Genomic DNA, 27,926 nt, shown 5'->3' on the forward strand with positions numbered 1-27,926 from the left:
TAAATTTAAAAAACCCAGAAGATAAAGAGCTTGTATAAAAGACAGAGGCACAAGGAGACACAGAAGAGAAACACAGGCTCTAGCGATTCATGCCTAACCAGCCTCAGAAACTATGTGCTAGTTGGTGAACATAAGCCTGCCACCCTACATATGACATTATCATCCTCATCATTCTTCTTGTCTGACGTTTCAACTGCAGAGTCTTGGGGGGGGGCACGAATACCTGTGCCACTGTACTCAGTTCCCTCCTTCATACAAAGAAACACTGCTTTATCTGTAACATGCACCATTGCTGCTTGTGGTAGAAGTCAGATGATTTAGCAGTGCAAAGCTGCATGTTTTAGGCCCAGTATGAATTACTAACTTCTGATATACTAGGAGCACTTGTGCTGTACATTCTTTCTAAGCAGACAGAACGCTCCCTAGTTTGAAATCTTTACAGCCCAGTGCCCACAGAATCAGCAGATTTACCACACATCTGAGGAAAAACAGGGCTGGAAATTCACCTAGTCTAACCCATCTTCCGCAAGAGCAAGACCTCCTATCCTGACTTGTCCCAGCAAGCCTAACTCTTCCCTGCAACTATTCAGGTGAGTTAGAAAAGCAACACACATAGGCACGTCTTCAGGATCAGCAGGCAGAAGCACACATCGCTGTGAGTATCTGCTGACTTTAGTGGGATGCCACGGCAAGGTCCGCCTGGGAAAAATGGGATTAGAAGAATGTGGCCTGAAGCACATAGACTGAGAGAGAAATAAAGCATGTTACTGCAACAGATATCTATGTACAGACATAACCCCAACAACAAAATTACCATTATTTAGAAAAACTACTTTCTGATCTACATATCATCAACCAGTGAAGTTATACTACACGCAATGCAATCAAGGAACACACTGCTTGGCAGTTTCCTCCTGTTATTCTCTGCTTGTGAACAGCTTCAAGATTCAGTCTTGAAATCAGTCTTCTTTAGCTTACTTGCAACAACAACACAGAATTAAGCAGGTCACTTAATTAAGTTCACACAACAGCTAGTAACTAAAATAAAGGCATATTATGCTTCACCACACAGCATATCAAACTGTTTTCTCTGATAGGGTTTTGTAGTGTGCACGTCTTTTGTACTGATTATCCCTTCAAAATGATAAGTCGACACAAAACCGACCACCACATCAATAGAAATACACTTTGTTGTTCCCAGTACCACAACAAACAACCGTATTATGAAGTCAGTGAAAACGTAAAGTTACATAATAATGCTATTTCCTCATTTTGACCCACTTAGGATTCAAGGCCCGTTTTTATCACGTCTGTCTCCATGAACTTGAAGGCCTTTTTCACATGTAGTAGTCTGAGAGGTGTTTTCAGAGAGGGCTGCTGAGCGTCCTAAAGCCCTGTGGGTACGAGGCAGCACAGAGACAAGCCTCCCACGTACCAGCCGCCGGTAAGCTGCAGGAGCACAGCCACCACAAGCCTACCCAGGCCTCAAGCCAGCTGCGGTCCCACCTCCAGGCACCCCAACCCTGCGCTGCCTCCCACAGCGCAGGGTCGTCTCCAGAGCCTGGTGGGGCTCCCCCCCACCCCCTGCCCCCCCTCCTCCGCACCACCTCCACCTCAGTCCACCCAACGCACGGCAGATTCCTTCCCCCACCACCGTACCCCCACACACGCTCCCGGTAATCGCCGTCCCTCCCCCCGGTCCCCCCCGCCCCCCCCTTGGTCCTCACCTCGCGGTCCTTGAGGCCCAGGAGCAGCACCTCCTCCATCAGGGTGAGCCTCGTTTCCTTGGAGTCCCCCTTCTCGTCGTCTCCCGGCTCTTCCCGGCGGCCTTCATCCTCAGAGCCGCCCCCGGCCCCCCTCTCCTTGTCGGCGGCGGCGCTGCGGGACGCCTCGGTACGGCGCTGCACCAGGCCCGAGCTGCGCTGCGTGAGGGACGTCATGGCTGCGGGCGGCGGGAGGGCAGAGGCCGGGCCGGGGGCTTGGGGGGAGGAAGGGGGGGGCGGCTCGGCGACAACTCGGGAGCGCGGAGACGAAGGCGCGGGAGCCGCTCCCGCTCGGCCCTACCCGCACCGCGGCTGCGGCCGGCCGGGGGCGGTCATGGGGAGCGGGGCTGGGCCGCGGAGGCGGAGGCAGCAGGGGCCGAGCTGGCGGAGGCGGCTTCGGGTGCAATATGGCGGCGCAGGCTGATGTCAGCGGAGGATGTGGCAGCGGCGGGAGGGGAGGGGCGCCGGAAAAGGCCGCGGGCGGGAGGAGTCCCGCGGGGACGGGCGGGGACAGGAGGGGACGGCGACGGGGATGGCGACGGCGACGGGAGGGGCGCTGCGCTCCGCCCTGAGGGAGCGCCGCCGTCACCGGGGGCGGGAAGAGGCCGGCGGGTGCCACCCGCCCCGCCCCCCCAATTGCATTTTAAATGTTAACTGACGGGATGTTCGTTAACAGCTCCGAGTTACTCACGTTATTTCCTTTGTTTTTGTCTTCTGAGACCCGTTTAGTGACAATTGCTATCTGAAAGCAGTGTTTAAAGCCGGCTGTGTTGCTGCTAATCGCCCGCTTTTCCATTCTGAGTTACAAAACTGACCAAACGAGCACAACCTGTAGGTTAATGTGGATTTTAAAGTTGGTTGATCAATTCCACGTCCATTATGCTGAGCTGTACCGTAGAATCACATTTGACAGCGTCTCTTTTCTGCCTTCACGTGCTCAGATGTTTCCATGAACTTAATGGTGTCATTTCAAATAAATATATTTTCGTTATCAATTCCAATTCCTTATCACTGAACTGAACTAATAAGTGCAGTATGAATCAAATTAAAACTGCCTATAATTGAATTTTGATCCAGTTTTGTATTATTTTTTTTATACCAGAGCACTGCCAATAGGCAAAACCAAAGGAGGGCAAACCAGAAACATTTCAGCATTGGATTCCACTGGCACTGAAGCCCTGTGTAGTACCAAGAGCTGCTGTTTGGGAGGGGGACCACACACCTTGTTGGATCTTCACTGTGAGACCCCGCCGTGCCAGGTAACAGCCTTCTCTGCAACGTATTTATCAGTACCAGAACACATTTCAAAGATATTTATGAGTCCAGTGTGTTGTATCAGGAGCTCAGCAGGCTGTATCCCCGGCCCTTGTGTAATGTGTGCCTCCATCGCATGGGCTGTCACCGAGCACATCCCTACCCTGACTCCAGAGGCTCCTGGACAGAGTGCTGAAGGGCTACATTTTTCAATTGTTCTGTTAAGAAGAAATGGAAAAGCAGGGCCTGTCACCTATACATAGTTTCTGCTTGGCTTGCAGTAATCTCATAACATATCCCTGTTTATTCCTAAGCCAATATCTGGCAGATTTTCTGTTAACAGCTGCTGACGAGCTGAAGTTATCCTAGCTAGGTGTAGGAGACTTCAAAAGCACTTGGATTTTCTGAACTGCTGCCAGCCCCTTGGGAAGCAGAAATAAAAGGGAAAATAGCAAAGGTGTGAGTCTTAGACTCGCTTTGTGTTGCATTGGTTGCGGTTCCCATGATTCACTTTGCAGTGGGAGCAGGGCTTATCTCTGATATCAGCAGAAAAGGCAATTAACCAACTGAATGCAAATGTCTTGGGAAGAAACTAGGGTCGATGACCAAATGACTATAAAAACCATGTTTAGAACACAATGGCTGCATGCTGTTCTCTAGTGTTCTCTCTTGCAGTTTCAGGTGTACCTGTTTTATTCATACCTGTTGTACCTGTTGTCCTAGTACCAAATAAATCTGTCACTAGCCATTGCATACCAACTGGCATTTTCTTGTTGGTTTTATTGATGAGCTTCCCAACACTAGTAGCATAGCAGCAGATTTTGCTAAGTAAAAAGCTCCAACTGTTATAGTTCTTTTTGTCCATACAACAAACCCATGCTTTAACAGCAATTGGCACTCAGTAGTCAGATATCATTTAAATGACGACTTCACAAAGCCGAAATTTGGCAATACATCTTTTCCAACAAGTCTCTCTTTAATTCTCTTCCTTGGCAGATTTAAGAATGATATTGTCTCAAAAATACAGGGAATTATTCCATATGTGACATAGATTGGATCGAGTTATGATGAACTCGCAAATTACAGCTGGTGGCATAGTGCTGGGCATTAATAGCTCGCTCATATAAAATCTGATGTAGCCACTAAATCAGTAAAGTGTTTTCTCTTAGCTTCATGGGGCTTTGAATTAAAAATTCAGTACTGCCTTTAATATTTTTAAGAACAAAACCAATAGTCTTTTTTTCTTGCAGGCTGACTGACAAGCGTCTTAGGAAGACCAAAGGCAGACACAGAAAGGCTTTAACTTTTCACAAAGATTTCCTTCATTTCATGTATTTCCAGGTCCTCCCATTTTCTCCTCACCTGTGGAGTTCAGACGATTGCTAGCTCCTGAAATCTTTGTATTTTAATGGTATCTTCCTGTGTGTGAGCAACATTGCTCAGTAGCAAGAATCAGTACTTGTTATTTTAACACTGCAATTATAGTTCTGAAATAATGAAGACAAAGTATCAGTTAAAGGGCAGTTTGTAAGGAAGATGCATTTTCATTTCTACAGAGTGATTCAATCCAACCATTATCACTAGAAAAAATGTGTAGCTGTCTTACTTAGCAAGTTCAGTGAGAAAAATGGGGTGGAAGTCCTGTGAAACCAACACCAACATGGTCAGTGGGATTCTGGCAAAATTTAAAGCACTTAATCAAATGGCTTTTATATGAAATCAGTTTCAAAAAACCTTCATTTCCCTTCCCATGTAGCAAATCAGTAACTATCTGTTCTCTGTTAAGTATGTAAATACTCATCAACTCATTGAAACATACATAAAGCCAGATGGTGTGCAGAAAATGTTTCCATGGAGTTGTAATTTACAAGCCTCTGTGCAGAGAGGTGAAGGAGAGGAACAGAGTTACGTTGCTCCTGGGGGCTCAGCCAAGTGCATCACAAGGTCTGTTCCACACCTGCCTCGTGCAGGATGGTTTCACTCCTGACAGCAGCCAGGCTGTGATCACAGCACACAGAGGGTTTTGAAGCAGCACAAGTGATAGTACTTCCAGTAACACTATCTACCCAAAGCATGCCATAGGCATTCATTGATGGAACACACAGACATCTCTGAGTTACGCTTCTCCCTGACTCGTTCAGGACTCGAAACAGCATGGAAGCATGTCTAATTATCTGGGTTTGTTACACTGAAATTTGGCTCTGAAAACACAGACAAACAAAGTCTCATGCTAGTCAAGTGTTACGGAGCGCTGTGTTGTACCTTCTTGCTATGGGTGTCCCTCATCTCCACTGGGGGAGGAGCACAGCAGCACAGCACCCCACCAGGCACTGATAGCTTTTTCCATCTTGACCTGAATTTCAAGTGCCTCCACTGACTGTGAAGGAGAAGGCTGAGAAAATCGCCTGCAAATGTTTTCCCCCAGGGTTAATGCGAGCCAAATGTGGATTGATTTTCTTTGGGTGAATCCTGCGCTGGACTATGTCTGTGCAACACCATCTATCTTCAGTGCCATAAAATAACATTATCACTGGATCATTTCTGTGCAATGGCTTTTAAATAGAGCTTCTGACCAGCTAACACTTTACCATCAATGCAAACACTGATTAATATATTTGATGCTAAAGAGCTGGTGTCCAAACAAATCTCTTCATAGGGGATTGGCAAGAAGTTTTTGAATGAAATCAACTCTACCGACCACATCCTTAGCTTAAACTAAAGTAATCGTTCGAACTGGTGGGACAGAGACAACAGTATTGTGCCACTACCTGCACAATATTGATTGAAGAGCATCTGAGTGCGAAACAGAACACAATCTCTGAGGCTAGCTTTATTTAAGTTAGGCCACTGGAGAGCGTGCTGCTGTCCAGTTGAATAAGTGCATTTCCATCACTCCTGACTGCATTGTTATGGGCTTGTAAATGACCAGCAGATGCATAAGAAGTTCTGCTGTGCATTTGTGCGACACTGGGCACAAAACAACCTGCACATGGCTAAATAAGATGATGTATAACGTTCCAGCATGAGTCATGAGCGGGTGTGATTGCAGTGTCTCCATTTTTTTAATACTAGTATTTCTAGAAATCACCATGGATTCAAACAGAGCAGTAATCTAAGCAGTGACTAAGTAATCAAGAGCCTGGATGGCAAAGCAATTATGTTACAGTCAGCCTTGTAATTCCTGCTCATGCTTCTGCCTTCTAGTGGATTTTGAAATTTTTTTTCTAACTGAGAACTAGATTGGGAAAGAAGAGAGGATCTGGGGCTTCATTCTTGAAGACAAACTGCTGAAACAGCACCAGAAATAACTGATATATCTGAAAAGATGAGAGCGATGCTGTTTTATTCCTAAGGATCCTATCCAGTTTTTAGGGACACCTAGAAGACCTGTGTAAAACACGCTTCCTCACTTGTTTAGTGAATGCTCCCATTTGAGTCCATTGGCTGCCGAGCCTTAGGCTGGCTCTGATGCTCCCAGGGGTCACTGAAGACAGAATAAGACAGACCATCATCACTCCAGTGACTTCCATGGGGAGGAGAGAGAAAAAGAAATTAGCACCTAAATTATCACCATTCACAATTGTCAGTGAAAGTTAGAAACACAGATTCAGTGGAAAAACCCAGCCGATGATTGGGAAAAGAAATACATCCAGCAGTGTGAGGTAGTGGCCAGGATCCTCTCAACAGCACCAATGCATCCGCATGGCTGCACAGGGAATGAGACATGCTGCACAGCACATTGGTACCTTCACCTGCAGAGAGATTTAGCTGAGATCCCATCTGGTTTGTAAGTCATCTTCGAAAGATAAAATAGATTTCTTTTTTGCTCTTGCTGAAAGATGACATATGAGCTTTCCATATTTAACACAGAGTATGTCAAACTGATGAGTCAGCCATCCCAATCAAGGTGTCCTACTTTGGCATGTATGATCTTCTCTTACGAAATGCTTTCACTGATAAAACATCAGCTTAGACAGCTGCTTAATTCTCTCTGCCAAAGGATAAAGCAATGATTGAACAGCTATTTACTACACAGTAAGTCCTTCAGAGAGGAATTAAAACAACCTTTAAACATCCCCCAAGATCAAAATTACTCTCACCGTTAATATTTTACATCACACAGCAGCAAACAAACACACAAGAGGAAAACACTTAAGCCTTTGCTGAATGCACCTGTGGCTGCCATCCAGCGAGGAGATGGCTCTCAGCTCACAGAGGGCGAGCAGGGCCAGGCATACCCCAAAGTGCAGAAAGCACTCCCAACCCTGGAAGCATGGTCCCACTCTGAAGACCGGCTCTAAAAGAGAGCTTTAGGAGGTTCCCTCTTTTTTGCCTTAGTTTTCCTAACTGCAAACTCAATGTGGAACTGGAGAACTGAGCTGGCACTTCACCACTGGCCATAAACGTTCTGTGGCCAAAATAAAAGCACAGCTTGCATCTGCACGACCCCAGAACATGACGTGCCCTCAGATATGGACATGATCTTTGAACACGTGTTCAATGGTACATGTAAATCTAAGATTAACTCAAAGTGCTGAAGCATCTCTAGCATCCTATTTCCTGACAGGAGCTACATCTGAAGTGTGATATGGACACACTGCTCCTGGGTACGTGATTGCAGTTGAACCACACACCTTAGCAAACACCTTTTACAAAGGTGTACTCAGAGCCCTTTTCCCTTCTCTGGAGTGCTGACAGTAGCAGGGACTTAGTTTTGACACTAACATCGATAAATAGGGCATGGAAATGAGGGAGGACCACAACTGTTGGAGTAAGAAGATGCCGTTTTTACCACTGTGGATTTCCAAGTGCATTCTGAAAAGATACTGTTGCACATAAATAGTGTTCAGATTTGAAAATACATACATGAAAACTTCAAAGAGGGGTTTTTCACTATGTCTCTTCAACACATCTGACAAAAATCTTTAAAAAATATATAAAAATTCCTGATTATGCTCCATCTGCCAACTTTTCTTTTGCAGGAAGAGGTCTTTCTTGATCTGGGCAGCTGGCCAGCTCAGAGTCCTAGAGGTTACTCCAGTTAGGAATAAAGAACCTTTCATACTGTTGGGTTTATTTACAAAAATACACAGCCCTGCTTCTCTGAGCACGGCTTAAATCAAACAGCTGGAGACAGCTTCTTTAAACACAGCTCCTTCAGCCAGAACCCTGACCTCAAAGCCCTTCTGTGAGGCTTCTCCCACCAGTTCTGCAAGGAGTGATACATCTCGTGCTCTTCACCGCTATCACAAACACTTCAAAGTCTGACCTGACACACCAAAGTTGCCCATGTGCACATATGCTGCAATTGCCTACCTCAACACAGATGTATTCCCATAGCTCAGCACTGAAGATTTGGCGATGACTGGGTGGAGATGACTTGCTTATTAATGCAAAGCAAACCTCCCTACAGCTGACCCAAGCAGACATCCAGGAGAGACAGGAAATCAGCATCAGCATGTGATTTAGGATGAGAGGTAATAGACTTAATCTGCACCAAAGGAGGTTCAGGTTGCATATTAGGAAAACTTCCTTCTCCAAAGAAGTGGTGAGGCAGTGGCACAGGCTGCCCAGGGAGCTGGTGGGGTCACTGTCCCTGGAGGTGTTCAAGAAGTGTAGAGTTGTGTCACTGAGGGACGTGGTTAGTGGGAATGGTGGGGATGAGTCAGTGTTTGGACTACGTGATCTCAGAGGTCTTTTCCAACCTTCGTGATTATGTGATTCTATGGTTTTATCTGGAAAAGATCCTGCTGCAGTGTAGTTGTTTGTGTGGCACCTACTGGCAAGCCAACAGCTACGCAAATTGAACAAAAGCTAAGACAGATGCATTAAATACATTTTCTATACTTTAGCACTCAGACACATCTTAAGAAAATTTCACTAGGGACTGAATCTGTCCGTAAAACCTTTCCACAATCACCCCAGCTGAGCAAATGCTGTTAAAAGGTCTTAACTCCTCCAGAGCCTCTTATCCCCCACATTGAAAGAAGAGCTAATATTACTTACTCACTTAAAAGAGTTCAGCTCTATTAAAGAATTGCTGTTCAACCCTGTGATTAAATATACTCTTTAAACTCCAGGTCTCACACAGAAACAATGGCACCTGAGGGACAAACAGGTGATCTGAGACAAACAACTTGGCTTCACCAAGGGCAGACTGTGCCTGACCCATCCAGTTCTGTGATGGAGTGATGGCATCTGTGGATAAAGGGCAGGCAACTGATGCCATCTACCTAGACTTGTGCAAGATCTTTGACGTGGTCCTGTACCACATCCTTACCTCTAAATTGGAGAGATACAGATGTGAAGGGTGGAATATTTGCAGGATAAAGAATTGGTTGGATGGCTGCATCCAGAAGGATATGTTCAGTGGCTCTATGTCCAGGTGCAGGCTGATCATAAGTGGTGTGCCCCAGGTGTTGCTTTGGGGCCCAATGAGGTTGAGCAAGGCCAAGTGCAAGGTGTGGTGCTTGGGTCACGGAAATCACAGGTATCTTCACAGACTGGGAGGAGAACCTGAGAACAGTCCTGTGGAGAAGGATGTGGGGATCACAACAGATGCTCAGAGTGCTGAAGTGCCTCTCCAACAAAGACAGGTTGAGGGAGCTGGGATTGTTCAGCCTGGAGAAGGCTCAGGGGAGACGTCATTGTGGCCTTCCAGTACTTAAAGGGAGCTTAAAAGCAGGAGAGAAATAACTTTTTACATGGTCTGATAGTGACAGAAAGAAGGGGAACATTTTTAAACTAAAAGAGGGGAGATTTAGATTAAATGTTGGGGGCAATTTTTCACTGGGAGGGTGGTGATGGTGAGGCACTGGCACTGCTGCCCAGAAAGCTGTGGTGCCCCATCCCTGGAGGTGCTCAAGGCCAGGTTGGATGGGGCCCTGGGCAGCCTGAGCTGGTGGGGGCAACCAGCCCACGGCAGGAGGATGGAAATGAGTAATCTTTGAGGCCCCTTCCAACCAAACCCAGACTTTGATTCTAGGCATATCAAAGTGAATTTCTTGGTGGCAAAAGCAGCTGTACACAGCGTTATTCTGACAAATATAAAGACATCAATCAGCATGCATTTCAGCTGGAGAATCATTTGCTTTGTGAGGGAAGTCCTGGCTGGCTTCAAAAGGGGAAGGATGTCTGCCAGTCTAGACAGAATAATCATGTTAGCAGCCAGCACCAATAGGGCTACTAATGTTTTAATAAGGTACAAAGATTATGAAGAATCATTTATGTTCAATCATTTCTTGTTGCCTGAGTCCAGGTCCCTGGTAATTATATTTCGGCTCTTTCTAGCATCCACTGTTACCTGCAGAGGCTTTGTGTATTCATGGAGCTTCTACTTAATACCGATACATTAAATAATGATTTCACTATTACTGTACTTCATTTCAGTAACTAGCCCTTTTTATCATAATCTCTGCCAGATAGCTATCCAGCTGCAATTTGAATCATAAGAATGGGCCACTACCTTTGGAAAAGCACTGGGTGGATGAATAGCCTTGGAAAATTAGGGTCTTGGTCAGAAGGGAGAGACTTCCACGCTGCTCCTGGGATGCACAATGGGATGCATATGGACAAAGCATCTCAAACACATTAAAACTAACAAGAAATGAAATGTGAATCAGTAAAATGTGCTGGGGGGGGGGGGGGGGGGGTGGAAGAGTAACCCTTCAGTTAGTTGTGTATAACAGAAGCTTAAATGAGAAAAGCATAAATGCATCAGGAATCCGGAATCACTTTCAGAGAGATGATTGTTTTCACATTACAAGTCAAAACATGATTTTTGCTTTTCAGCAGCCACAATCACTGCTAAATCACAGCCCAGGAAGAACGATGGTATTTAAAACGTGCCCCAGTCCAAACCAAAGCATAGCCCGAGGAACGTGCCTGATGACTGTGGATCAGGCTGCCTTATTCTGCCTACTGTAGCTTTTTCCTGTAACAACCAGCTCAGATCCAATGGAGTTATTTTCTGATCACCCTGGAAGGCTTTATCAGGAAATCTCAAACCAAAGCTTCTTTTGTTTGGCTGGTGGCTTATTTTGTCTGTTTTCGGTAGTGGTTTTGCACATCCTGTGTTTTCTTCTCAGAAGTGTTTAACAGCTGGGATTAGCTGTGCACGTCATTTAAAACCTTTCAAATACATGCATGTTAGGTCTGGTTCCCAAAATTTCTCTTTTTCAACAACATGGCAGCTCCAGAGCCATCTTTACTGCAGTTGAGATTCCATGTTCCTCTTCTGCTGTAATTGGCAGTTGCCTATTGAGAAAGTCATCCTCAAGCAACCTGCTACAGATGTTTCCCTTGCACAACCATGCGGTGATTTGCATCAACAAGCTGATCTAATAGAAAACTAATCCACAACAGCAAAATACGTATTTCCATACAATCATCTGGCAGCCAAACTAACAGCTGGGCAGCAGGAGCACAGTGCTGGGGCAGCGCTCAGCAGGAGTCCTCAAGCAGCAGCCTGCAGATGCTCCACATCAGATGCAACCCAAGCCCAGGCAATCAGGCGCTCAGGACTCCTCTAGGCAGGCATCAGCCCAGCAAAGTACTGAAAGCTTCCATGAGATAGCTGCATTAGAAAACATAGTTTGGGATTATCAGCCTGCGTTTTCTTTGATGCAGTTTCCATTTAGGAAAAATAACACACAACAGGATTTTATTTATTCTAAACATTTACTCTGGATTACAGGACAGAGCTGCCATGCTCCATACTGACACAGAAGTGAGGGATCTTGCAGCCTGAGAACCTGCATGTTACTTATTGTGAGTTAGGTCATCTGCAGCGCTCCCTTACTGGCTTTCACATATTCTCACCATCTCAGAACGCAGCAGGAAAAACCACATCAGGTGTAACCTCAATCTTTTTCAAACTCCATCAAGTAGCTTCCATGAAAGCGTGCCGAGGAAGGGTTGTTTAAGAGTGAACTCATGGTGGAAAGTCTGGGCTGGGAAAATAGAAAATGGAGGAAGTGGCTTTGAAAGAAACAAATAGTATTAATCTGTGTTTGAGGAACTCGGTAGGATAAATTCTGTTTTGTGCATGAAGGTCACAGTGAAAGCTAAAGTATATGCTTCATGTTTTGGTGATGATGCAAGAAATGAGCTCTCCACATAAAATCTGTTTATCTGTCATCACGTTTGTCCAAAAACATTCTCTAAAACAATGTTTGTAGAAACAGAAAGAGGAAGTGAATCCTACTCACTGCAAAGTGAGCGAGCTACCAGCCCACAGGCTTGGCACTCTTTACAAAACATTTGAAGATTTACACTTAATTAGCAAAACTGTACATTAATTTGAGCTGGGTTAACTGTTACTGATTTTTCTTTTTTTCTTTCTTTCTTTCTTTTTTTTTTTCTCCCCCAGAAAGGGAATACTGTTAACAAGGATATTAAGTGACCTTTCAGTAGTCATAAAAATCCCAGCTGACTCCCAGGGAAATCAAAAGGTTCCCAAGCCCGAATTCTGGCTCCTACAATAAAATGGAAGAAGTATTTCAGAACGCAGAAACAGACATTAACTAAAACAAAGAAAATAAAAACTTGGTTGTGTTAAAAGTAACCTGTGATACTTGATCTGACCGTAAATGAGCAGACTTTCCTATCTGAGAGTTGCATTCATTTTTGTATGAACACCGCAGGCACGGGGTTTTGCTTCCTTTTCTCACCCTTTTCTCCTGGTGACCACAGGGGACCATTCACGTTTCCTCTCCACCCACCTGTGCCAGAGCTCTGGCAATCAGCAGGTAGTTTTGACCGTGCTTAACAGGGATAGATTTGAAAAGTTACTAGATAGTAAGAAGCAGGCTGCAGACCACCTGGCCTGGCCAAGCCACCACAAGCCCATTTATTTTGTCCCCCAGGAAGAGAGTTACTAAATTTGGCTTTTCAGCGAGTTATTAGCAATGACAGACTAACTGCTAACACCACATCTCACCTCAGAACAGAGGAGATGGAGAGAAGGGAGACGGAAGGTATCATGGTGTGAGCAAGACTGGGATATGCCAGAAGGGAGAAGGAATTGCAAGGAACGGCAGCATGACCGGACAAGACAACACTATGGGAAAGCAGTTTCCATGGTTCTGCTTTTCACAAAGCTATTTAGCAAATGCTTTCCTAGGTAAACATAACGAGCCTGCTTCAAGCAGCCAGGCAAAGCACTGGGGGAAATAGTGCTTGTTTTGAAACAGCTGTTTCTCCAACTCAACAGCAGCTGTGTTCATCTTCTGTGCTCACTGCCTTCTGGGATACACCGCGTTCAGTGTTCTGCCGCTCTGCAAAGCTTGGCAAAAAGCATTTGACACATGGTAATTTTACCATAAACAAAGGAAAAGGACATGGCCCCATCAGAAGGACCTTACCTCACACCCTTTCAGCCTCTGAACACATCATGGAAGAGCCCAAGCAGTTCTGAGTATGGAATGCTTTTTAAGATTCAAAATATTTCATTACTCCACCTCTTCTTTGCCACAGAAAAAGAAAGACACCTCAGGTAACTTATAAACCAAGTTTCATGCAAAACATGAGTACCAGGCAGTAAGCATTGTGTACAGAGTTTCCAGCTCAAGACTTGAAGATGCACTACAGAGGGTATCATTCTACCACCTACAAAAGTTACCCTTATATGCTTCGAACATGAACGGAAAAAGCTTTAATTGCAGGAAGAGATCAGGAGCACGAGCTGGCTGTAAGCACCTTTATGAAACATTCACATTCCAGCATGGCATACAGCAATAGCTGAGCACGCTCACTACAGTGAATGCTGTCTCAAAGCCAAGTGGTCAAAGTACACACAGGGATGTGAGATGTGGGTGAGGCTGTGGCACACCTTGCGTTACAATGTGACCCAGCATCCCGCTGCTGTTCCTGTTCCAACAGCAAATCCTTCCTAAACCTTACAGCAATTTCATACGTTCTCTTTAGAAAATTATTTTAGATGTGTGCTCGTGCTGGATTTTGGGGCAGAAACTAGTAATATGTGATCTCTGGAAAAGATAAATTACTTGTTTTTTATTTGCACTCTATAGTTTACCATGACCAGCACCCAACCTGGACTCAGAACGTGTTCAGTTTGAGGAACACTCTGCCAGTGTAATTTCAGGAAGTTGCTGTGCTAACACGGTAAGAACAGTGCTCCTCCTTGAGATGGGGAAACCACTCAATGAAAGACAAACACACCACTGTGAATGAAAAATTTTAATAGATCCCCAAAACAGTTAAGATTGCAATATTTTAATAGATCCCCAAAAAATGCCGTTCGGCAGACACGTTCTAGATCAGTTCAGTAGCCTCCCACAGTCATCCTATGGCATTGCACTGAACTGTGATCTTTCCTGAACTGATACACTCACCCTACAGCATAGCCAGCTCAAAACTGTACAGCATCCTCTCTGTAAGTCTGCAAATACCCTGTGTACAACTCACAAAGCCTCATCACTGCAGATTGTCAAGGTCACTACAATTTAAAGTGTCATTTTGCAAAACAGAGCTTAAACATACAATGTCATTTCAAGATAAATATGACAAAGTATATTTTACTGACACTCTCCACACTGCCCACTAAAGAGGAAAAAGAGTTGCATTTATTTTTAAGCCAACTATACAATTTCTAGCTTGCATTCAGTGTAAAAACTTGGAGGTATAAACAGAAGTTGAGTGAAAATATTAAGTACATTTCCAATCCTGCAGTGCAGAAAACCAACAACAATGGTATTTACTCTACATTAGAAGTGTTCTTATGTTCAATTCCACATATATGTTTCTCCTCTATATAAACCTCTGATAACTTATGTACAAATCAGATGTCCAACATCTGTTCTTTAATATAAATATGTAATCTTCAGGACTGAACCATAATAATAGTTTGATCAAAAGTACAGAAAAAATTCATGTAATAGTTTTTTTCTAATGACAGTGTTTAAAAACCCCCTGAACCCAAATGACCTTAGAACGATGGATATTTTTTCTCTACAAAAATGCATTGCTCAAACATACATTAAAATCATTGGATAAATGGATTACTTGAGCTACAATAAAGTCTGAATGACATGTGCTGGACAGCCCGTTCCAGTAAATGCTAGCTGTACAAACAACGAGATATGTATCAAAGCAGAAAGTATAAGTACTAGCATATTTTTAAACAAATTGCTACAAACTCAGGCTACTAAGATTAAGGCAATCAGGAGTTGAGAAGCTTCAGTTTGGCATAGAATTGCAGCAAGATCTCTCCCTTTCCCCACTTAGACATTTCTTTTAACATTAATATTTTTAAAGAGCTGCAGATGACCTTTTGTTACACATATGAAGTACAATTCACTGTGAAGTGACTGATCTGTAACTTAGTTTAATAACCCCGATTACACTGAGCTGATCCAATTTTAAAGTGTTAGTTTCACTATTTAAATTTTCCAGCATGGATTTCTAAATCATACAAGAATACAGAGAACATTCAATGTCCACCATCTCAAATTAACTGATACTATGATTTGCATCCATTCTTGGGGTACACTACCACTTAAGGGTTTAAAATAGATCTGACAGTCAAATAACACTCAACTTTACAAAGGACAGTTATTTGCAGCAAAAATACTTTTTATATAAACATACACACTGTAGATCAAAAAGTCAACAGGCATTTCTTTATGGCTTTTTTTCACTGAGGTACTGTTAGAACATCCAGTAACAGGATGCAAATGTTTGTAGGGTATGAAAGCCACATTCATAAGCTGTACCACTAACTCATGTCAAGTGGCAACAGACTGCAAATTCAAGACTGTCTTGCCTTCCATGCAGAGGTCTCAGTGCAAGCTTCAGAAAGCCTCAAAGGCAACTGGCATATGCAGGGAAATTAGAATAAAAATCTCCTCATCTAAAGGAGAGGAAAAGAATATCCATAGCAAACTAGAATCTGTCAGGCCATTTCCTACAATCAACAGCAAACATTTGGGACTTAGTTTTCCAAGGCAGCAAGGGAGTACGACAGCAGACACAACAGGTCTTGAAATGCTTAGTTTAGCTCTTGCACCTGATCTTTAAGCTAAGTGCAAGCAGAGTCTTAGAAAAGCCAAGCTGCTATTATACCACTACACAAGGTAAAGTTCTGCAAGCCAATGATGAACACTATTAGAAAGGATGAGGCTGACAAGCACATGACTTCATTTGATGCCACATCAGACTGAAATCCCCAAGTTTCGTTCTCAGTTGTAAAGCTTATGCTTGAAAGCATGTTAGTTTCTCCTTCCCCTCTTCATTTCACATGGTGGACAACTGCAGATGTATTAATAGTTCCTTCTAGTTTTTAGTACAAAAGGAAGAAGGTTTAATGTTAAGCAAGTCTGCAGATTCCTCATAACTGTTGCTGTACACATTTAGTATTCTACCTTTGAATCAGAAAATATTTTTTTGCATAAAGCAGCCACATGGCTGCTTTTCATGGCAGCCTAGACTTGTTGGGTTTTTTTTCCACACCTATACTAAGAATGTGTTTCTGCAATAAATACTGTTAGAATGAAATAGAAGTTCAAAATATACTCATCCCAGTTTCCTTTACCCTACAAACCCACTCAGCAGGCTGTAGATACTCGAGTTCTTTAGATATGGATACAGCAAAACATCTTAAACTCAGAGCTTAACCACATACAATTCATACTTAAATTTATATATACATTATAATATATCACTACTTAGATCAACAAATTCATCATCTCTCTTGACCAAGTCATCCTCATCTTCCAAGTCTTTCCAGGTGCTAGTGGGTAAAGCTGGTTTGACAGACTGTCTCTGAAGTAAAGCAAAAGGAAATAACGATGACAAACGGGCAGAATTTCTCAGCATTGGAACAGCATGTATGCCTCCAGAAACAGCCTGACTATGTTCTTCATCCATTTTCACTTGCAAGTTTTGCACTTCCTCCATCAAGTCCAAAATCTTGGCAGCTGTGGCTATTGTACCACCACCATGAAGCTGTGCTTCAGGAATCCATCGTAAATAGCGTTGAGCCCAGACTTTGATTTCAGGTCCATCGATGCGAGGCAACAGAAGACCATGATAATCAACAGGTTTACTATGCCAGCTATCATAAAACTCCCTGAAGTTATTAGGAGGTTCATCTGAAGAATTAATGAACTTGCCAATTCTTTTACCCAGAATGTTTTTAATTAGATGATCTGTTTCCTCCCTGAAAAATCCTCTCTTTGGGGAAGATTTTGTTTGTGTCAGTGGCAAAGAAAGCTGACGTTGATGCTTTAAGGGGAAAAAGAAAATAAAAATACACAAAGATAAATATTGATGAGATTTTTAAAATCTTCAGTGGAAGAAAAACATTGAAACTGTATTCAGAAAATACCTAAAAGCAATGAAGTGACTTCAACACAGCCTTGCCTTTGCTATAGTGTCTAAAACTGCTACTCTTAATGGCTAATACATCAAATAACTCACACAGCATTCTGTATTTGCATCTACTTTCCCTGCAACTATAGCCATGAAGTAACACTGAATAAAGCATTCCTTGAAACAGGAAAATGCCCTTCATACAAGTATTACAGATTTCCAGGTTTAATTTAAGATGGCCATGCAAATCAAAAAGCATTTGATTTATTAGTTTTTAATTCTACATTTCCCAATTACTTGCCACTTTACAGAAGCATATTATGCTGCATATCATAACAGTGTCACACCTGAGAATGCTTGAGTACAGAACAGACTTTAGACAACAGGGAAACTATAGAACAGCTACATCAAACAAGTTTCTTATTCTGAATTTATGCTATTTGCCAGTAACGAGGTGACCCACTCAATACTCCATACCTTTGACAGATTATGTTTGTTTCTGGGTCTCATTGTTCTCTGTGTGTGTGGTTGTTTTTTTGTGTTTTTTTTTTTAATGCATGAATACACTCCCATTACACTCAAGGCAAAAATCAAGGAGTCAATTACAAGACTGCTATGTGCTTCAATTAAGTATTTAGTGGAACAAAACAATAAAATCACTTAAGATCATTACAACTCACATGGACATTAAGTACCGGGAAGAAGTTAGTAGTTGTATGCAAACACAATAGTAAAAAAAAAAAAAAAAAAAACTGTGCTGTGCACAGAAACCACGGAATATTGATTGAAAAGCTGAGAGACATGTGAGCAGCACTCAAGACCTACATGAGTCTGAGTTGCACATATATTTTGTCAATTAAAAGTTGACACTAATACCACTACTATAAGTATGTTAGAAGTACGACCAAGTTGTACTTTTTTTTCTTATTTTTAAATGATAGAAATATCAGGTCAAGCAAAAAAACACTTACTTTGAATCGTGCAGTTTTCCGTTGGCTTTTCTCTGGTTTCGGTTTCTCTGCATAAAGAGGGTTGTTCAGAAAAGCCTGGGCCTTGAGATCAAACTGCACAGACCAGTCCCACACAGTAAGAAATCTGAAAGGACCACTTTGTGTCTTCAGGCTTTCACCAGTCTGCCAAAACAAACAAGTCACAATTAAGACAGTTAGAAAGGATTTCTGACCAAGTCAAGGTGAACTTAAGAAACATTCTGAAAGCTGGGTGGGAGATGGACACTTGAACTCAAACACAGATGGCATGTCAGAATTATGGAATAAATCTCTCTGTATTTCATTGCAGTCACACAGTGACACCAGTTTAAATTTTATGCTCAGCACTCCATATGCTAAACAGTGATCTTCAATTTGAGGCTCTTTACCACGTACTTCCACCTTCTTAAGCTAAGGAAAAGCACTAACCAAATATAATTCAACAGCCAAAAAATGCTGATTTTAGAACAAAGAACCTGTATGTAACAGGATAATTTTGTAGATAAGTTATAAAGGACAGCTTAGGTTAAGGAGCTCAGTTTTCACATGAACATGGAACTATAGCCCCACACTAGAAGCAACAGATTTCTGAGTTATTTTCATCTTGTCATCATACACTCAGAAATACTGAACATGACTCTCTACACCCAAAGTTGCACTGATTCACCTCCAAGGCATCAATCTTCAAATAAATAAGGAAAAACATGATACTAGTGATTTATTTATTTTGAGTATTCCTTGCCTCTTGGTCAAACTTGTTATCCAACAGACCGCATACACAAAACAAACCCTTACCGCAGTAGTGTCTTTTTGGTGTTGTGAGTTGAAGAAGAAAGTGCTGAATATAGGCACATAGAGGCTGTCTGACAAGACAGTTAAGTAAGTTTCTGTGAACTCAAATGCTGGAGGATACTGTTGTACCAACTGCCAGACACAGTTCAGCAAGAGCAGAAACACAGGAGCCTAAAAGAAAATATTCCATCAGTTTCACAAAAAAGTATGTTCTATCATGCAGGTCATTGATTTGACAATATTTAGCATCTACAAACACAAATCAAAGAATGCAACCTGGTGAATTATGGAATTGCTGTATACAACTTTGGCTGAATTCTGCAGTATCACCTGAGTGACCCCAAGCCAGCTGTTAACAGAAGAGAGCAACACTTTCTAAGCTGAATTTGTACACATTAGCTCACTATAAAAGGCTGTAAAGAAGCCACTTTCAAAGTCGTAAAACTAGTTCTTAACAACTGTTAATTAGAACTGAACAGTTTACACACGATTGTCATTCTTTATAGCCATCTGATTTGTTCTCAAAATACAAACATGGAGCTGTGACAAAAATGCATAATTCACTTAAGTTATTTCTATGGACGTTAACCATTTAACAATTTGAAAGGATAATTAAAAGGATACTTTAAAAGGATATTTAAATGGATAAGATGCAAGTCTTTTTTGAAAGGCTCAAATACTGAAGTGAAATTTCATGTTTATTCTTTAGTTGTAAAGACATTGCTGAACTTTAAATAGCAGAAACACTAACACTATACAAAATATTCACCCACGAAGCAGAAAAGAAACAAAAGAGCTTCTGGATGGATAGCTAAGCCCCTCCTTATGCTGACTAAAATTTTAAGTATCAGGTAAGGAAAATTAAAGAAAAAAATATCATACCTCTTCTTTGTCACTTTTATGTAAATGGTTACAACGATCCAAAAAGCCATGTCCTCCAATTACCCACTCCTTTTGAATAAGGCTCTGAAATCCCAACTTTGTTCTGCTGTACGAATCCATCATCACTTGAACCAGACTGGAGATTACACAGCACAGATCAGTAGCATTCTCTTCTACAGAAGAGAAGAAAAGAAGAAAAAGCTGTATTGTCTAAACCATTCCTTAAGCTCTGAGTAACTACACATTACTAAACAAAACTGTATTTCAAAACACAGAAGCACACAATTCCTCACAAGATACATCAGAGAAACATTAAATCTGTATTTCTAATACTGTTTTATTTTGGTTTTTTTGTTTGTTTGTTTTTTTCTCCGAAAACAAAGGTTTTTGTACACACATGAAAGACAAAATGCAAAGCAAACTTTCAATACTCTAATTTTGATCCCTACTCCTTTCAGACTTCCACAGGGAGCATACTGCCCCCTCCTGCCTTAAGCTATTAGGCCAGCTGCTCAATCCTCACCCTTTTGTTCTGCATGCATCTTTTCACAAGGTGTAGCTGTGACTTAAAGTATCCCTAAATGCACACAAGAGACATAAGGTAAGGAGTGTACAGCAGCGCTGAAATTGCCCCCTTGTGCAATATCCATCCTCTGTCATTCACGTGCTTTTGAGAAACATCTTCCAGAGCTAGGTTTCTCAAATGGTAACGCGGTGAAAAATCCCTCAATTGTTAATAGAAAAATAGAGTGTTGGTTAACATTAAGTTTGGTTTTCTATGTGATTACTTTCATCAGTCTGAGCAGACACACTGCTCAAGATGTATACAGTAAGCATACACTTTACTGAAGTGACTATATATAATTAGTGTGCATCTACAGCAAAAATAATGCTTAACAAAGTTCTTATTCTCTATGTTCTGTGAGAAGCCCATCCCCTCTCTCTTCAACCTCAAAATACAGCAAAAGACCTTAAAAATAAGTTAGGAAATGAGAACACATAACTAAGAGACAGTATGACTTGCATGAAAGCTTATAAGCAGCTTTCTCATTCATAATGTATTCCTCTTAGCTTTGAAATATGCTTATTAAATGTTTCCTTCTGTTTTTTCCTGTTTGTTTGTCCTGTTGGTTGCTTTGTTTTCAAACTACAGGAAGTATTTCCAGGACTGTGTGATCTTCAGCATACATAAAGTAACAGACACTTATCAGTTGTACCAGCTTCTACTATATGAACTGACAGCTTAAGCTACATTTAAAGAACTTCAAAAGAAAAATCAGGATTATTTCTATAAATAGGATAATATATTGAAATTTAGAATAATATAAAATAGGATAATCTCATTAATTTCTTACCGATAAGGAGAACATTTGTATGCTGCCTTTCCAGACACTCAACAACTTCTATAGCTTTCTTCAAGACTCGCCTATTGTGGTACAGGAAAAGTTTAGTTTAACTATTAAGATGTTGGCTAGTTAGCTATTAAGATGTTTACTTTTCTTTTTTTTTTTAAGAGAAAAGATGTTCCCTAAGAAGGAGTTAAAATATAATATTGAAACTCGCTTACTCTTTTAATATAAAACTTCACTCATCTTCTACAGATGAAGAAGCATTTAATCTCAACATCAAGCCTCCAGTAGGTATCCTCATTTGGCAACCAATCATGCATTTCCAGTTGTTAGCTCTGTACATTCATCATACAGTACTTGATTCGGAATCAGTACAAATCATTACACACATTGAAGCATCACTATTGCTAAGATCCAGATCTTTTTCCCAGTACATTGCCTCACTTATTTTCCAACCTACTACTACTGCATGGTATATTTCTCCCACAATTTATTTTTGAGCAACAGAGTGGAAGACCAGCAATCATAGGTTGTAAGCATGCAGACAATGCTTATTCAGAGATTATCATTAAACGAGGATGACTCAGCAGAGTTAAAGATCATGTAAAAACAGACATACACAGCTGGTTTCTAGTCCTAACTCTTGATGAAGTTAGCATTTTCTGAAAATGTCTGCACGCAAATGAGGATTCTTGCAACTGATTAGGCCACTAACAGAAGCTAACAGTTTAGTCTCCAATTGTAAAGCTGTCGGATTCTTTAGTGTAGGCATTCCTACTGACTCCAAGAGCCAAGAATAGGCTGATTCAGAAAGTAGCTGCATCCAAGTATGGACCTGACCAGTCTCAAAGCAACCTAAGGATAGGAACTTGGGCTGGTATGTACTTTAGTTAATTATGATTTATGTCAATGGATGTCCCAATATGACCTTCACTAGAACCTCTCATTCAATCAATGTCAATATTTGTTGATTATTATTCCGCACTGAATGAACTTAAGCTGACTGCAAAAAACTGAAGTACTTCATAGTAATAAGCTGATCACAGAATAAGCAAACATACAATTCAGATAGCACAAAATAACACTGAAAACAAATAAAAGAACCTCAACATTCCACTACAACAAGCCTTATGCCAGCCAACACCATTCCAAGACTTACTCACTGTGGATTGCTGAGAGAAGAAAAAGAACTTGAGGAACAATCAGGAGAGGAAGGGGACAAAACTGAGAACAACTGTCATTTTATTAATCTGTGGTGGGCTGGGCTAACATCTTGAATACTGCAGTTCATCCCATCCTAAAGGATATTATAGAAGTAGAGAGTACAGAGAATGGCAAGGCTAGTCAGAGACATGGAACAGGTTTCATGCAAGAAAGAAAGAACACTTCAGTTTTGGAAAGAAGCTGACTAAGTACAGGAAGGAAATTTATAGATCTATAGTTTTAAGAGATTCCCTGAAAGAACTGTAATTGGAACGATCTGCTGCTTCTCCCAGTCTTTTAAAAGTGGAGTGCTTAACACAATTCTGCACTGTAGAAATGGTGAACTATGTTGTAGAAATAAGATAAATAGGACCATAATATTGCCTTAGTTTCTTGAAGCATGAAGATGTCCTTCACCTTTCCAGTAGGAAAGAAAATTCTTGAAAACCCTCTAGAAATTTAATTAGCAACAATCTGAAACCAAGAGTTATAGGTATAGCAAACCTGATGATCTCTAGCCAGTTTGTGCTCTCCAACAATGAAAACCATTTCACATCAGTCGCCCAGAAGTCTGTACTGTTATCTGAACAAAACAAAGAAAAGCAGTTTACTCGGACGTAGCACTAATAGCCATCCATTATATTACTTCTCAGTTACAAAGGGTTACACAACAACTAATGCTGAGCCAGTAAATCATAGTTACTGTTAAAGCTGACACTTGATTTATAACTAAACAAGGAAGTAAAGTAGTCTTGCAAATACCAGTAAAGCTCTGTGGCAAAAAGACTTTTAGAAGAAGTTCACAGTAACCAAACCAAATGAATAAACTTCTTGACAGTATGTGAAAAGTTTAATCAGATGAGACTAATTCTTACTTCTGAGTTGAATTTCAGCTGTCTTGACTTTAACGTATGATCTACGTAAATCTTAACATAAGAAGGTAGGACTTTGAAAGTCAGTAACACTGAAGCCAGAAATACAATGGGTTGTAAAAAGGTGGTGAGACAAATTTATGAGATGGAAAAATACCAGGAAAAGTTTTAAGCAGTTCACTGGAACTGTAAAAACAAACAAACAAAAAACAAACAACAACAACAAAAAACAGCATTAAAACACATCAAAACAGAGAATTGCTAGGATAAACCAGGAGGCCAGTGTCATATCACGAAGTCATATAATTCCTATGAACTTTGCTAGAATATCTGTAGCTGTTTAAACACAACCTAAATTTCTATTGCTTTTATTTTTTGTATAATCAGTATTCAGAAACTGAAAGACTCTCACCAGGCCTATTTGGCCACAGAATCACCAAAACTGGAAAAGACCTCCAAGATCATGCAGTCCAACCATTGAACTACCACCATATTTCCCCTAAACCATGCCCCTTGGTACAACATCTACATATTTCATGGACACCTCCAGAGACGGTGATTCCACCACCTTCCTGGGCAGTCCATTCCAATGGCTGAAAACTCTTTCAGAGAACAAGTTTTTCCAAATATCCAACCTGAATCTCCCCTGGTACAACTGGAGGCCATTCCCTCTAGTCCTGTCACTAGTTAATGCAAGAGAAGAGATGAACTCCCACCTCACCCCAACCTCCTCCCAGTTGTAGAGAACGATAAGATCCCCCCCAAGCCTCCTCTTCTCCAGACTAAACAGACCCAGTTCCCTCAGCCACTCCTCATAAGACTTGTGAATCATTTAGACTGGAAAAAAACTCCAAAATCATTCGGTGCAACCATTAATCAAGCACTGCCATTTGGAAGAAGAATATGACAGACTCTCTCCTTCATCTCATCCATTGCAGGCTAATATAGCCAATTCAGCAGGAAGAGGCTCATAAACTTAAAGTTCTGCAGAATCAGCTTAGCCAACATAGAAATGCCCTGGAGTGTTCTGAGGAGTTGCTGGGACTTGCTGCACAGTCACTGGACATAAAGGGACCTGTCAAATTCTCATAGGCCGTCAGACAAAAAATTCAGAATGTTTTCAGCATCACACAGCTCTGAAACCAGGAGTAAGTGATAGTATGATTCATTTAATAGTGGGCTTCTCCCACATAAGGCATGCATACCAGGCTGCAAAGCTTTTGCCAGTGCATAAAAGATTCAGAGATAGACTTGGCAGAGTGTCCAGTTGTTGATAATCACATCATGGTCTTATGATTTTTGTTATTGGTATTTCACATCATAACATCATGTAGTGCACTGGGAGTTAAAGAGTTAATGCTCCAGGTCGGTGGATTGCCAGTAGTTCTGGGTATAGCTTTCTCAGAAGAGAAGAACTACAAATCCCAGAAGACTTAAGTGTTCCATTTCCATTTTCCGTTCAGAGGGAAAGATGAAACTGCTCATGAGTCATGAGGCTGCCCCTTCTGTTATTGCTCATCTCTGCAATATGTGCTCCCCAGCTGTCTCGCCTTCAGCATTACAGTATGGCCTCTGGTTTTGGACACTCTCTAATCTCACTTCATTTGATTTATTAGCTTCAATTCCAATTATATTGTATTATATTGTGTTATATGATAGCATTCTGCTATCATATTTAGTAAATCAGTTTTCTCCCTTAGCTCACTGTCACTGTTTTGTTTTTAGGCCCATCTCCCTACCTTTTCCCTACCCTTCTTCCCCCTCTCCTAAGGCATGGGTTTGTGGGTCCCTCCGCTCCATCAGTCATGGAACCAGGCTGAACCAGGCCAGAGCTTTGACAATGCATAACGCTGGAGAACATCCAAAGAAAACACCAAAGTCGATCACTTTGTACCAGAATAAAGAAAAGCCAATGTTATTTGGCTTGCTCAGGAGTACTAATGCCATGGAAATGAACAGTCTTGGTAACTGACAGACTGTACTAAAGCTTCAGAACATACATTATCAGATCAGAAGTTCGATGCCAAGTACAGGAAAATTTGAGTATTAGTTTGCAAAGTTGTGGCAGGAGAATACTTAGAGATCCTGTGACTCTGGAAACTAAGCATTTCTGTTCAATTTGTGCAGCACTTCATCTCATCTTAACTTGAACGCTGAAGATTCAGATGTTGAATAGGAACCTACTGAAGGCAAAGGCAAAAAAAAGAAGTGGGAGGGGAAGAAAAAAAAGACAGTGGTGCATCATCTCCAAAGAGGACATCTGTTAGTGCACAGTCCTCAGCAAAGAGCAGCAGAGATTATTTTACTGGTGAACGATATGCACTGCCAGAAGACAATGCTACTGAAACCAGGCAGTACTACTTTGAGGTGAGAGCCCAGATGGAAGTTAGGGCATATTTTATAATGCAAACTCAAAGGCACCATTATATCCTTCCAGAATCAAGTTCACTCAGCCATTATCGCCAACCTTCACAGTCTGGTGTAGTGGTCTTGCAGTTAAGTACTGGCTTGCAGGTGCAGAATGCATGGAGAATGCTCCAGTAGAATGAAAATGGTTTCAGAATATGAACTAGCAGCCTAAACACTGCTGCCCAGTGATATTTACTAAACACTTCAATTGTTGAATGTTTCATTTTCTGAGCAGCTGCTACACATAGAAGGTAGTGTGTTCAATTGAAAAGTGATTTACTTAGATTTGAAAACTAGACAGATAGACCAGAAGCTGTAAAATACTGTTTAATACTGCACTTATGCATTTTGTTATGGATTTGAATATTAATTTTATGGATATTTTTCTATGAAGAATATAACAAATGCTGTTTTCTTAGCTCTCCCAGCAATAATTGACTATTTATTACTACTGAGCTTCCCATTCAAATTTGGGATAACAAACGTATTTCAAAAGAGTACTGATTCATTTAAAAGATGACAGGCTAGCTATGAAGGAACAGTAAGAGTAATCTGTGCTTTTTTCTTGATTAAAAAAAATATTTCTAATTTCCACGAGTAATTCATTGAAGTATCATGTATTTAGAGTTTGAGTTCAGCTCCTGTTTATCACAAATTATACAAAATATAAGAATGCAGAGACACTTGAAAGCATTACTCTGGCCTCCATGAAGACTCAATATGATACGTCAACTGTTTCGCTAGAAAGTCTTTCAGATAAGAGTTTCAGAGCCAAAAATCCAGTACTTTTAAAACATACAGTGTGGTACTGCTCTCAGAAGTGATTTCCTTTGGGTTTGCTCTTGGTTTTCCAGTTTTGTGGCTTGATGCTGCTTGGATTCTGATAATTAGTAATTCACATTGATCAAAGTATTCATCAGACAAGAATGACAAGTTGAACAGCTCATTCTGGTCTGCAGGTAACAAGGCTGCAGTGCCATCAAGTCTGGGATCAAGAGTGCAAAATGCACTAGACTAGACTAAATGCAGAGCAGAAGGGGAGCTATTGCTTTGTTCAGCTTCTTTCAAGCACACGTTTTTCTGATTAAAAGATATACAGTATTTCCTGATATGTGTCTTAAACTCAAGCTGGTCTTTTTCCCATAGGAATGTAAGACAGTAGTAACTACACAGCAAAATTATAACCCATTGTTTTTAGCTCTTAAGTAGTACGAAGGATTCACTGCAATTTTGACAGCATATTCTAGAAAAAAAGAAATCTTCATTATGAACCTCTGATGAATTATCTCATATCCTACCTTCCTCTTTGGTATCAAAAACCTTTCAGAAAATTTACCAGAAACTACCCATACTAACTTGCAATCAGTTTCAGTTCCACTACATTCTATGTATAAAACCAAAAGGCATTAGATACTGTATGCAACCTATGCTGCAAATATACAGTGCCTCAGTGATTATCAGTTACTTATGTCCAACAACAGTAGTCTTTGGGAAAAGTTAGCATTTAGTCTAGTACTTGAAACAGCCCAAAGGATTAAAAATCTTAACATTAAACATTAAATTTCAGTGTATCAGAAAAAGTTGAAGTCTCTCACAATTTCATTCCAGCTAATGTATACTACTGAACGTTTAAACTTCAATAATAGTTGCTCTCTTAAAGAGATTTTCAAATACAGTGACTGCTTAGCAAGAAATAAGTCTAAGAACTATAGATCTCCATTAGCCTGCCAGTCATAAGCACAGTCCTTAGCTACATATTTATAAGTCTGCATTTGAATAGTATCAGAAAATAAGGTACAAAGGGAAGGACCACCTTTATTAGACACAGAACAGCACTGTCATTCTTTTACAGATTTCAGAGACTGAGGATTACTTTGAAGTTCAACTTACCTATCAAAAACAGCTGTTTAAATCTTGTGTACGCAGTCTGGATTTCTTGCAGAGATGGAAGGCTGCTTGACAAGTCATCTGTCTTCAGGAGCTCATAGGGAGGTTTTCTAATTGTCCTATAGATTCTATATCAAATGACCAAGAGATTATAGCCTTCTGCTTCACAAGTCAGATAATGCACCAACTAAGTAC

At 41.2% G+C, this 27,926-nt stretch overlaps 2 protein-coding genes and 1 long non-coding RNA gene across 4 annotated transcripts in view; 1 reads left to right on the plus strand and 2 right to left on the minus strand.

The window, feature by feature from the left end:
* Positions 1–2,206, minus strand: part of GOLPH3 (golgi phosphoprotein 3) — a 32,307-nt gene extending 30,101 nt beyond the window's left edge. Inside the window, exon 1 of the mRNA XM_424995.8 lies at positions 1,728–2,206. Within this exon, the coding sequence (XP_424995.3) occupies positions 1,728–1,940 (213 nt within the window). The 5' untranslated portion in view covers positions 1,941–2,206. The remainder of the gene's footprint in view (positions 1–1,727) is intronic.
* Positions 1,236–4,861, plus strand: LOC107051928. 2 transcript variants are annotated; one of them, XR_001463910.4, is made up of 3 exons: positions 1,236–1,444; positions 2,866–3,022; positions 4,268–4,861. It is a non-coding gene; the product is annotated as an uncharacterized LOC107051928 (long non-coding RNA). The 2 variants fall into 2 exon arrangements; XR_001463909.4 differs by lacking the exon at positions 1,236–1,444 and adding an exon at positions 2,379–2,594.
* A 9,340-nt stretch (positions 4,862–14,201) lies between these two features.
* Positions 14,202–27,926, minus strand: part of MTMR12 (myotubularin related protein 12) — a 33,210-nt gene continuing 19,485 nt past the window's right edge. The window contains exons 10-16 of the mRNA XM_424996.8: positions 27,735–27,859; positions 23,068–23,146; positions 21,367–21,437; positions 20,012–20,184; positions 19,133–19,300; positions 18,320–18,481; positions 14,202–17,261 (exon numbers count right to left, since the gene is read on the minus strand). Of these exons, the coding sequence (XP_424996.3) occupies positions 16,686–17,261; positions 18,320–18,481; positions 19,133–19,300; positions 20,012–20,184; positions 21,367–21,437; positions 23,068–23,146; positions 27,735–27,859 (1,354 nt within the window). The 3' untranslated portion in view covers positions 14,202–16,685. The remainder of the gene's footprint in view (positions 17,262–18,319; positions 18,482–19,132; positions 19,301–20,011; positions 20,185–21,366; positions 21,438–23,067; positions 23,147–27,734; positions 27,860–27,926) is intronic.

Source organism: Gallus gallus, chromosome Z, assembly GCF_016699485.2.
Source record: "Gallus gallus isolate bGalGal1 chromosome Z, bGalGal1.mat.broiler.GRCg7b, whole genome shotgun sequence".
Taxonomy (NCBI): domain Eukaryota; kingdom Metazoa; phylum Chordata; class Aves; order Galliformes; family Phasianidae; genus Gallus; species Gallus gallus.